At 34.9% G+C, this 12,445-nt stretch overlaps 1 protein-coding gene across 1 annotated transcript; it reads left to right on the top strand.

The window, feature by feature from the left end:
* Positions 1-1,403: 1,403 nt before the first annotated feature.
* Positions 1,404-2,738, top strand: LOC133854989 (heavy metal-associated isoprenylated plant protein 39-like). The gene is made up of 3 exons (XM_062291280.1): positions 1,404-1,477; positions 1,895-1,970; positions 2,303-2,738. The coding sequence occupies exons 1-3, from the start codon at positions 1,472-1,474 to the stop codon at positions 2,566-2,568; spliced, it is 348 nt and encodes a 115-aa protein (XP_062147264.1). The 5' UTR covers positions 1,404-1,471; the 3' UTR covers positions 2,569-2,738.
* Positions 2,739-12,445: the final 9,707 nt, after the last annotated feature.

A 12,445-nucleotide genomic window follows, 5' to 3' on the forward strand; every position in this document is an offset into this window, starting at 1 on the left:
GCTACTTTAGGTGTGAGATTTTCTTGGAAAATTGTGAATATTGAAAAAATTTATTTTTTAAAAAGAAAAAATACACTTAACTCTCTTAACCTAATATCTCATTGTCAATGTATCCCTCAAATTACCAATTGTATCAATTTTCTTTCTTTCTAAATTACTAAAAAATATCAATGTTTCTCCCCTAATGAAAAAAATGTCATTCATAAAATTATTAATTTTTTTTTTTTAAAAAAAAAACCCAAAAAATTATTTTAAAAAATCTAAAATAACAAAAAGTTATTATTTAAAAATAAAACTTACAAAAAAGGGATTTTCTTTTCTTTCTTTTTAGTTTGTTTTTTTTATTTTTTTTAATTTTCAGTTTTTTTCCCTTTTTTTTTTTTAATTTTTTTTAAAATCTTTCTTTTTCGTTTTTAATTTTAATTTTAATTTTTTTTTTATTTTTTTTTTCGAATTTAGAAGGATTTTTTTTTTTTTTTTTTTTTTTTTTTTTTTTTTGTCTTATTGAAAAAAAATTATGGTAATTTTTGTTTTTTTTGTTGGTTTTAGGGAGGATAATGACATATTTTGGTAGTTTGAATGGGGATATTAAAACAATTGGTAGTTTGGAAAGACATTAACATTTGAGCTGTAGTTTAAGGGGAATATATGTACTTTTATATTTTTGAAATTATGTTTGGATGTTTTATAAAATCTGAAATAAAATTAGAAAAAGTTGAATAAAATCAAGTAGAATTTAAATTCTAAAAAACAGTATTTAAAAAATATTTTAAAAAGTTTGGATACCCAAACATGCCATTAAGTTTGTACCAAGCCAAACCGCGTGATACATACTGGAAAAAAAAAAAAGAGGTAGTTCAGTAGAAAACGGAATCAATCAATAACTGCCTAGTTGACTAAACTCAGTACACAAAATTGACTGACAAAAAAAAAAAAAAAAAAAAAAAAAAAAAAAAGAGGAAAAAAGACTAATTGTGGTGTGGTTCTCTCCGAGTTGCATTAGTGTTTTGATAACAATTAGATCAACATTAACTCATTCCAAATTGGATGTGACTTCTCAATGAAAGTAACTTAACAATCTTAATGAGCGATTGAGACCGAAGTGGATAATGCAAGCAGGACATTAGGATAAGAATCCTCTTTATTTCATTGTTACAATAAATATGATACCATATTTTTTAAATTTTTTAAAAGATGTGTCGACATTGACATAATGTACATCGTCAGCTGTCCTAACTTTAAAAATCCTGATAATAAAATATTCCATACAAGCAAGCTTAATCTCAATGAGCACATTAAAATATAAAGGTGTACACTATAAGTAAGTATAACGACAATAGCTTATTATAATGAGACATAAGAGTCACCACGAGTCGAGTTTATATTATTATAACGACAATAGCTTCTTTGTATCTTATATTATCTCTGATTAGTTAAATCAAGTTCTAGTCAGAATTTTGGACCCAGGAAAATGAAGGTGAAGTTTCCCCTCCATGCCAAAATATTCTAATGTTTAATTTCTTATTCAAGTATGAATCTTGCTAATTGCTATGCTTGAATTCTTTAATCTTTTTCAATGCTCATTAATGGGTTTATGGAGTTTTTTTATTTATCTCCTCTGGGTTGTTTTCAAATTTTGATAACATCAACTTGCATGGCACTTATGCTGCAGACCATTTTTTTTATGAGCTTTTTGCTGTTGCTATTTCAGAATTTTCATTGTTTTCTTTGATCATTTCTTTAACTGCTCTTCTCATGGCTATGCAAATTAGCCCTTCTATGAATGAAGTCCTCTGAATTATTCATTCAGCTGACGTTGGAAATTAAAATTCAAAAGCATGAATTTTACTGGGATGATCGTCTCTTAAATCCAAGTTCTTTGTTTTTGTTGCAGAAAGTTGTGTTGAAGCTGGGCTTGCACGATGACAAACAAAAGCAGAAGGCCATGAAAGCAGTTTCCAGTCTTGAAGGTACAAGGAAACATTTTGGTTGTGTCATTTCTGTCTAAAGAATTTCCAACTTTTGGAGAAGATCAGAGCCCATTATTTCAACCATTTGAATTTGGTTACTTTGATTCAGACAACAAATTTCTTTTCCTTTCTTTTGCCTGCAATTATCTGTGATCAATTCTGGAAGAACATTACTAGATCATTTTCCCTGTTGTACTTTATATTGTGCTTGGTCTTACCTCTGGTGGTAAAGGGGTTGGGGGAAAGGAATGTCTTAGATTTGATTGAAAAGTAAAAAAGAAAGTACTTTCTAGCCACTCATCTACTTCTGCTCTGTTCAACAACTTTTGCAGGCATTGATTCAATTCAGGTGAACATGAAAGATCAAAAAATGATAGTAATTGGTAATGTAGATCCGGTGGATGTTGTGAAAAAACTTAAAAAATTTTGGCACACAGAAATTCTGACTGTTGGGCCTGCAAAGGAGGAGAAGAAAGAAGAACCGAAGAATGAAAAAGAGAAGAAGGAAGAGCCGTGTAAACGATTCTGTCCTCCCATGGCCACATACTATTATGCCCCACATCCTGAAGAGTATCAAACCAATTGTGTCATCTGCTGATTGTGAGACTTGAGAGGGAACAACTGAGAATTATTGAATGCTTTTGGTGGTGAAATTGGTATGTTTTAGGAACCCATTGGAGATAAACATCAAACATGTGTAGTGTGTATAATGGAATTATATTGTGAATGAAATTCAGGGAAAATGAATAAATGGATCTTAGAATTGAAGTGATTCCCCCTGTTAGTATTTTGATCCCTTTTCTTTTCATTTACAACAAGTTTTATGAATTTTGAATAAGACAGCAGCATAACATTTGCTTCAACAGCAAAGATTTTTTAAGGGTGGACCATTATTTGAAAAGAAAATGGATTTGGAAACATTTTCAGAATCTGGGTGATCACAGTAGAATATTTCAATTAACAGTGGCGGAGCCAAAATATCAACTCACAGGGGGCAAGAATCACAAGATTAAAATGTTTCTAAACAAAAAAAAAATGATTACAAATATATAAAAAATATATAACTAACAAATTCATAAATAATTTAATTAACTATCATCTAAATTGTAATTTATATTTTGCATTAGCTATAAGCATAACAAAAAAAAAAAACATAAATTATTTCTCAAATCATAAGGGTTTTTTTTTTTTTTTTTTTTTTTTTTTTTTTTTTTTTTTTTTTTGATTCAAACTATTATTCAAGTCTTAACTTAAGACTAAAAAAACGTAGAAGACAGAAAAGAAGAGTCAAAAAAGTCATAAGGCAGGGGTAGCCCAGTAAAAAAAGTTCTAAATTTTTTGAACTTTTTACCGTATGAGACAGACCCACGTTACTCATGCTAAAAGTTTGAAACGGAGCGCTTTTTCGTCTCGTCAGTGTCCTTTAATGAAACGGGGCGTTTAATAACAACTAGAGCTCAAACGCACCGTTTGAATCTTCTTCTTCATGAAACTTATTTCTAAACCTAACTTTCTTATAACTCTGAAACTAAAACAGTAAAACTTACAAAAAAAAAAAAATCTACAAATTGAAACAGTGAAACGTTGTCTGCTGCTTGCCCCCACTGGTGATATCTATGCCCCTTATGGTTAGTTTAGGGTGGGCAACCAGGGTATCCAAGAAAATTTTACCAGGTGTAAGAAAAAATTTTGTGAGTTGAGAGGGGGCACTTGCCCCCTCTCGACCTCCCTGGCTCCGCCCCTGATTTCAAAGGTACTAAAAGCTGTATCTCAAGCCTGACAGGATGATGATGGTGATAGAAACAGTATTATATGACTGATTAATATATAATTTAACGATTAACAAACTCACCGGTCACCGGCATAAAGTACGAGGAATCAATAATCTACTAGTCTTTGCAAGTTGCAGATGGGTATGGCATACACTTCGGTCCGTACAGAACAAGTAATAATGATGACGAAAATGATGTTTCACTTGTAGCTGTTGTGTTTTGTTTTGGACTTTTTTTGTTGTAATCTCTTTCTGTCTATCTTTATACTGGTGTTTGAGTTTTTGAAACTCTTTATACATTATTTATTACCTTAACTGGTGGTATCAGTTTTTACTATCTGTGTGACAAATCACAGGGTCTATACCTTCGGAAGCATTATCCCGCATACTTTTGTTCATAGGCTATAATCTCCTTGTATCTTTTATTTTATTTTATTTTTAACGTGGATATTTTTTCAACCGTAGTTCATCTCTCCTCGTTGACCAATCGATTGTCAACAGGACTTCCCCTCCTCATTCAACGGGTTGCAGTTGCAAAAGACTTCAAGCAAGTCAACCTTTTGGCCTACTTGACTTGGCTTTCGGTCCAAGATACAGAAGATCTTGTCATTTTTTAGCCAATTTCTTAATTTGTTGTACTTATTTCAAGTATTGTTTTCTGTTTGGGCATGTTGTCGGGGGCTACTCCCTCTTGGTTTTTGCTTCCTTGTAAATAAAAAACGAAAAACAAGATCAATTATGTGTAACAAATTAACAGAGGCTTGACCATCGTCACATGCAATTATCAAGCCAAGGATCTTGAACAGGGGTCCTACAGAGTGAATCCACAAACACAAAACGGCCATGCATTAACAAACAAGAATTTCCATATTACAAACATAAAACATATCAATGGACATGCTTTGATACCATGTTAGCAAACTAATAATATCTAAGCCTAAGTTGATAGAAAACAAACGAGTTATATATATAATGGTTAAATATGTTTCTGTCTCTTGAGTTGTAACGACTTTATTTTTTACTTTCTGTAGTTCATTTCGTATCGTAAATAGTATTTCGTTTATGGCTAAACATAGAGATGGTACCTCCGTTACCACATCTAAGAGTGTACAAGCGAGAAGGTTATTATTTAAAAATAACTGGTAACCGCTAATTGGAAATAACCGCAACTGGATAACAGAATAACCGGTTTCCAAGAACGAAACTAGGGGAGCCGGCAAGGCCATGGGCTCACTCAATTCCCAAAAAAAAAAAAAAAAAAAAAAAAGCCTATTGGCTCCTACCAACAATTTTTTTACCCGTGACCATTGCCTATAAGAGCTTCTGGCTCCATCCTTCCCGGTTGCGATTACCAGTTATAGCATTTTAAAAAGCTGTTTAATAACCCGGTAACCGGTATTTTTTTAAAAAATTTATATATATATATATATATATATATATTACAAAATAAACGAAAATAATCGAAGACAAAAGCATAGCCATGGTGTTTAAGCACTGAGATTTACGTGGAGGTCCTTCATCGTTTGTTTTTAGGATTCGATTCTGTTCCCTTAAAAAAAAAAAAAACACAGAAGGATTCGATTTCTGTGCAGATCTGCTGCTAAAAATATTAAATGGCTCAGATTTTCGCAAGGATTTTTTTTATTTTTTTATTTTTTTATTTTATTTATTTTTTTTTTTTTTTTAACTTAAACCGTGTCGTTTGAGCAAAACTCTACCTTTTTTTGGTTCTTTTACTTTATACAAGGATCATGTTGATGGCTTTCCTGCAAGTGGAGAAGCATTGCTGCATTTTTTATTTTTTATTTTTATTTTTTTTGTTGTTTTGTTTTTTTTTTTTTTTGCTTCATGCCAACCCAGATTATGTTTTGACCTGTTTGGAAAATTGAACATTCGTATTATTAGATTCAAATATATGAAAACTGATTATCTGGTTAATAACCGGCAGTTAGTAAAAACTGCAACCGATACTAGTTGCGGTTACGATTATTGAAATGGGAATAACCAGGTACTCTGGTTGCGGTTGCGGTTATGACCCATAGCTGCAACACCCCTAACCACCTCCGTCCAAACTTCTGTTCAAAAATTGACAGAAGTCCACGTCAACACCTCTAAGAAGCTGATACGTGTCCTATGGCTGATAAAAAATAATAATAAAATAATAATAAAAACTAAAAAAAAAATAAAAATAAAAGCTTTAAAAAATTGAAAAAAAAAAAGGAGGGGGTGGCTCATGCCGGTCTGTGGGTAGCTAAACCACCCTCATGACTCTTGGTAGTTGGCCGCTTTTTGGTGATAGCCGAAACACCCCTAAAAGCCTTGGGGGTACATCTGTTTGGCCCAACAGTCAAACACAAACCCCCCCCCTCCCCCCCCTTTTTTTTTTTGGGAGGGGGGGGGGGGGGGGGGGGGCGCGCGTTGTGGGGGTGGCTCACTCTTGAGGATGGTTTAGCCATCCTTTTTTTCAAAAAAAAAAAAAAAAAAATTAGGCATAGGACATATGTTAGCTTCTTTAGAGGCATTGAAGTAGACTTCGTTAATTTTTAGACAGAAGTACTATCTCCGTCTTTAGCCATAAACTAGATACCATCTACAATACGAAATAAACCGCATGGGGCAAAAAGTAAAGTTGTTAAAACTCAAGGGACAAAAACGTATTTAACCCTTATATTAGGGATGTAAATAAACTAGTCCATTTGACAGCCCGCTCAGTTTAGCCCGATCCGAACTCGAGCTCGATACTGTAGAAACTCAATCGTTACTGTAGAAACTCACTCGATTAGTAAGTGATCCATACCTGACTCGCTCAACAAAACTCAATAGGAGCTTGCGAGTTCAGGTCGTTTAAAGCTCGACTGGATCGCTCGCCCGACTCGTTAGTTCGACTCGTTAGCTCGTTCATATCTTACACATATATTAGTAAATAGTAAATATAGTATAATATATATAGTATTACATATTAATTATAATACTTTGATAACAATATTTAGTATGTTAAATTAACATATTAAGTTATTAATAGTTAGTATATAACAATATTAAATAGTTAGCATATATATATAAACACATATATCACATCACACACGGTTAACAATAGTTATATATTATACTTATATTATAGTTACTTAGTTATATAGAATATATTAGACTTACTATTTGTTCACATTATACATATACCATAGTTTATACTCTCTAGTAAAATATAATAACATATTATTAATTTGTTACTTATAAACTATAGTTATGTATTATATTTTATAATATGCCTTATATAGTTACATATTATATATTTATGTTATTAATAAATGCATAGATGTTGTTTATAAACTTGGGCTTGAATTCTGCTTTGATCACTCATTGAAAAATTTAATAGTCTAAATCGAGCTCCAGTTGAGCTGAGCTTGTCCAGTAACCCAGCTCGACTCGAATGTCATTTTCAACGAGCTCGAATTTGAGTTCGCCCGAGTTTTAAACGAGTCGAGCTTGAACATGCAATTTATAGTTCGGCTTGAATTTAAGCTCGACTATTTAGGCTCGACTCATAAACGAGCCAGTCTTGAAATTTTTAAACTTGGCTTGACTCGGCTCGGCTCGATTCGATTACATCCCTACCTTATATAAAGCTATAAAGCAAAAATGGCAAACAAGATGCCGAACCTGCAATATTTTATTGCTACAATTGTTGTCGGTGGCTCTCTAAACTTCTCATAAAAAAAAAAAAAAAAAAAAAAAAAACTATATGTTTGGTAATGTGTTCCAGGTCTCTCTATTTTTTTTTTTTTTTTTTTAGTTTGAATAAATGTTTTGATACGACATAAATATATATATAAAAAAAGTATTTTTGTGTTTTGATTTGTGTGTCAATGCCTTTTTACTTGAATACATAAAGCAAATGATAGATAACAAAGGTGTTAACAAACATTTTCTTCCAATAAAAAATAATTATTTCGATAAAGCTGTTTTTGAAAATTAAGGAGATAACTGATAAGACCCACAAACAGTCGGAGATCAATTAGAGTTTTTATTAAGCCTTGCCCATGTCATGTTCAGTGCCATGGTTTGTTTATCTGCTGGTTGAACCTGTCATTGGTGAAACAAGAAGACCACATGATGTCATCTCTCGTGCCTTTTGCCGACCAATTTCTAACTAATCTTTGGCTGTTTATGCAAACCCGTCTGATTTCCTAGACTATATCTTCAACCTTTGATGGCATCGAAAAGATAATGATTATCATTAAATTGATTAGCAACCTACGAACTTACCTCAAACGTCCTCACTACACTTTGAGCAATAAACAAGACAAGTGTAGCATGATCCCAGCAGCAGCAGCAAGAGCATAGAATGTTAGCCCTACCGAGTTAGATCCCACGAGCCAAGTGAAGCATGCATATATGTAGTTAGTTTCTTTCTTCTATTTTGAAAAAAAGTACATATATCCTTTTAAACTATCACTAAATTATCATCCACTTGATATATACACTTAACTAATTTAGGATATTAACCTCTATGCGGAGTTCTGCTATCTTAACCTCTATGAGTCTGCCTATAAGGATTGGAAACATCACTATAATAATTCTATGACAATAGAAGGGAATTGTGTTTTCATATTATATTTATTTACTAAATTGATATATGCCATGATATATATTTTTAGGGAAAACTTCAATTTACCCCCATGAAGTTGTCACCAATTTGCAATTTTACCATCAATGTTTCAATTTTGTTAATTGTACCCCATTAAGTTTCAGAAATTTTCAATTTAAGGAATCCGTTCAAATCAACCGTCTGACTTAACGAAATTCAGCCTATGTGCCGTTCATGTGCTTCTTAGGGATGAAAATAGACGAGAATGCCCTCTACAAAACGACACTGTGTTGTGAAACACCAAAACCAAAATTTCTGAAAAACAAAACGACACCGTTTTGATACAAAACGTCATGCCCTAAAACAAAAAAAGCCTCGTCGGGGAAGACGGCGTCAATTGGTTGATGGCGAGCGGGTCATCCTTGACGAAGATGGATTGCGAGGTGGATGCCAGCGCGGAGGCCTCCTGCCGTAGGCCGAAATTGACGATACTTTGTTTCGTCGATTTCGGCCGAGTCGTTCAATGAAAAGGCATTGTCGCTGGAGGCCGAGGTGGTTGAGCTAGGGTGAAGCTGTGTCCTCGACGGCAGGAGGCTGCTGCGTTGGCATCAATCAAGGCCGTCTTCCCCGACGAGATCTAGGTTTTGTTTTAGGGCTCATCTTCAAAACAGTGCCATTTTGAAGCTTGGAGAAGGTCACTTTGAAGTTCGGCTAACGCCAGAAGGCCTCCGCTGCACAGTCCATTTCCGTCATGGACAACCCGCACGCTGCCAGTCCATCTCCGTCGAGGTCTTCTTCCCTGACGAGGCCGTCTTTGTTTTAGGGCTTGTCTTCAAAACGACACTATTTTGATACAAAACGTCATGCCCTAAAACAAAGACAGCCTCGTCGGGGAAGACGACGTCAATTGGTTGGCGGCGAGTGGGTCATCCTTGACGAAGATGGATTGCGAGGTGGATGCCAGCGCGGAGGCCTCCTGGCGTCGGCCGAAATTGACAGTACTTTGTTTTGTCGATTTTGGCCGAGCCGTTCAATGGCAAGGCATCCTCGATGAAAGGATGCTGCTGCGTTGGCATCTGTCAAGGCCGTCTTCCCCGACAAGATCTAGGTTTTGTTTTAGGGCTCGTCTTCAAAACGGTGCCATTTTGAAGCTTGGAGAAGGTCACTTTGGAGTTCGGCCGACGCCAGAAGGCCTCCATGCTGGCATCCGCTACACAGTCTATCTCCGTCACGGACGACCCGCACGCTGCCAGTCCATCTCCGTCGAGGTCGTCTTCCCCGACGAGGTCGTCTTTGTTTTAGGGCTTGTCTTCAAAACGGTGCCATTTTGAAGCTTGGAGAAGACTTACAAAACCGCACCGTTTTGAAGAGGGCAATTTTGGTTTCCATATCCAAAACAGTGTCGTTTTAAAGAGGGCAATTTTGTCAAAAAAGGCACGTGCGCGGCACATGAGCCAAATTTCGTTAAGTCAAACGGTTGATTTGGACGGATTCCTTAAATTGAAAATTTCTGAAACTCAATGGGGTGCAATTGACAAAATTGAAACATTGGCGGTAGAATTGCAAATCGGTGACAACTTCATGGGGGTAAATTGAAGTTTTCCCATTTTTTTTTATTTTTCATCATTTAATACTTGTCTGTTGGTCCACTCATTATAATTTCTGAGGCCTCGTTTGGTTTTGAATGAGTAGTCCATTGGAAAAGAGAATAGTTATTATTTGGAGTGGAAGAAAGTGAAATGAAATAGTTATTCATACTCTATAGTTTGATGACAACACCTATATTTTAATTGGAATCGAATTAAAATGACTAAAAAAATCCCACATTATTATTATTATTATTATTTTCTGGTTTCTAGTGAGGGAAACCGGGCCTCAAGGTTTAACAATGTTGTTAACGAGAGAAACCCCGACTCTAATACCACTTGATACAATCAACTAGTAAAAGAGTAAGGAAAATATGATATGGGCTACTTCGAGAGAGCCTTGATCTCTAAAACAACCAAGAAAGTTGATGTTTGATTATAATTCAGCATGCCTCTTTATTCTTTAGGGTTACATTTATATAAAAGACAGGTAGGTCATAAGACATAACCATTAGATCTAGCCGCTATACATTGTGTAGGAAATAACCAAGAATGGAAATACATTCCTTATTTAGCTAAGACACTTTAGGGAAAGAAAATATGGAGAGGTATTATACTCCTTATTCGACTAGAGACTGCTAGGGTTGAATGTGGCTAGAGTTGGGTTCTGCTGTAGTGCGGCGGCTAGGGTTGAGGGGCTGCTGCAATATGCCACGTAAGCCCTAGCAGGCTGTCCGCATCAATGAACTGTGTTTATTTCACAGATCATGATAATAAGTCTTTTTTGAATAGTTAACATAAGCAGTTAAAAGAACAAAATCAATCCTTGTGGTTGCACCCATTACAATTAGGTCCATGTGGCATAAAAATTTGTTGAGAACTACAGTGGTAAGCTAAAAAAGCGAATAGGTCCATACTCAATGTTCATCCAAAATCTTGACGAAATCCGTTAATGTGCCATGTCAGATCCAATCATACGACAATACGTGTCTAGTTTAATTACTCATAGATTAAAAAAAAAAAAAAACCTTGAAATTGAAATGTTACTTTTCAAAGCCACATGTATTACATGTCAATCCCCTCGATCACGTTAGCAAGGTAAAAGTGTTTTTTAATAACTAAAACAAGTTTTATTGATAGCGTAAGGTACCCCAAAGTACATTGAAAGCATATACAAGGAATCACTTGACTAAGTAAAAGTGAGCGAGGTAAAAGCGAACAAAGTAAAATCTAAAGTCTTCACCCCCAGCAGATGTTTTCAGTGAACCAAGACTTAGCCGATACTCCATTCATATGAAACACTCAGTTCCTCCACCCAAATACCATTTTCCATAAAACTTTCAAGAAGAGAGGCGTGCCGTTCGTGTCTGTGGAAGGAGTATCACCCTTTTTGTTTCTCTTGCAGCCATCGCTGTTGTCTACAAAGCATGGAGTGTTTGCATATTTTCTAATATATATATATATGTTTGTGTACAGTGGAGTTTGAACATAGTGGAGTTCGGATACTTGAGTCGTCGGTTGATGTTCTTTAAAAAAGTGATTTCCTTTTTAGAGATTTGCGATTGTGTTTGCTTTTGTGGGCCTTTTTCGGTTTTCTTTGCCTTTGTCTGAATGTAGCACTTGGTCAATGTGCTTGTGTCTGGTTGCTGTTTATCTTTTGCAAATATTTATGTAAGATTTTTCCTTTGGCAACTCTTTTACCTACATATTTCCCCAAAATAACTACTTTAGTAACACTCAGAGCTGAACTCTGTTTGGTATTTGGGAGGTCCATCTCATTGGTTGTTCAACTCTAATTTGGATTAAATTATTTTTTATGGTTTAATTTCCTTTTTTTGGACTAAGCATGTCTTATGCTAAGATCTTACTTAATAGGTTGTATATACGAATTAAAGTGGAATAAATGTGAGCTCTTGCAATCTTGCCTTTTTGATATTAGAATTCAATCCACCAAAAGAGACCCCCTTCAACTTCTTCCCTGCATCTTTAAGTTAGCAACAACTACCTCTGTAAACATGGTATTAGGTCCTCCTCAACCCCTTTCCCAACACCAGTGAGATTTGGCTTATCGGTTTCATGCTCCACATAAAGGTCCAACACCCTTCTATTCTCACAGCTACCTCTGCAAACATGGATGGAGACTCCATCCAAATTAAGATCTTCTTTCCAATACACAATTGTGGCACCCATCAAGAGAACAAAAGAGCTAATGTGAATTGGATCGTGAAGCAATATCTTGAAAATTTTTGGGATGACCCCACATGACCTAAGTGTGCTTTTAGAGAACAAATTAAAATTTAAAAGTGACTATACTATTAAATCCCAACATATAATGCCTATCGAGCTAGGAAGCTGCCCTTAAAACTGGGGTACTTTTTGCAGCAGTGCAGAAATGGAACCCATCCAGCATATGCGGTTTGATAAAAGATGGACTTTATTTTAAAAGGATGTTTGTATGTTGAATGCCTACAAAAAAGGTCTAATTGTTGGGTATAGACCTATAATTGCATTAGATGATTGCCACTTAAAAGGG

This window comes from Alnus glutinosa, chromosome 13, assembly GCF_958979055.1.
Source record: "Alnus glutinosa chromosome 13, dhAlnGlut1.1, whole genome shotgun sequence".
NCBI lineage: Eukaryota > Viridiplantae > Streptophyta > Magnoliopsida > Fagales > Betulaceae > Alnus > Alnus glutinosa.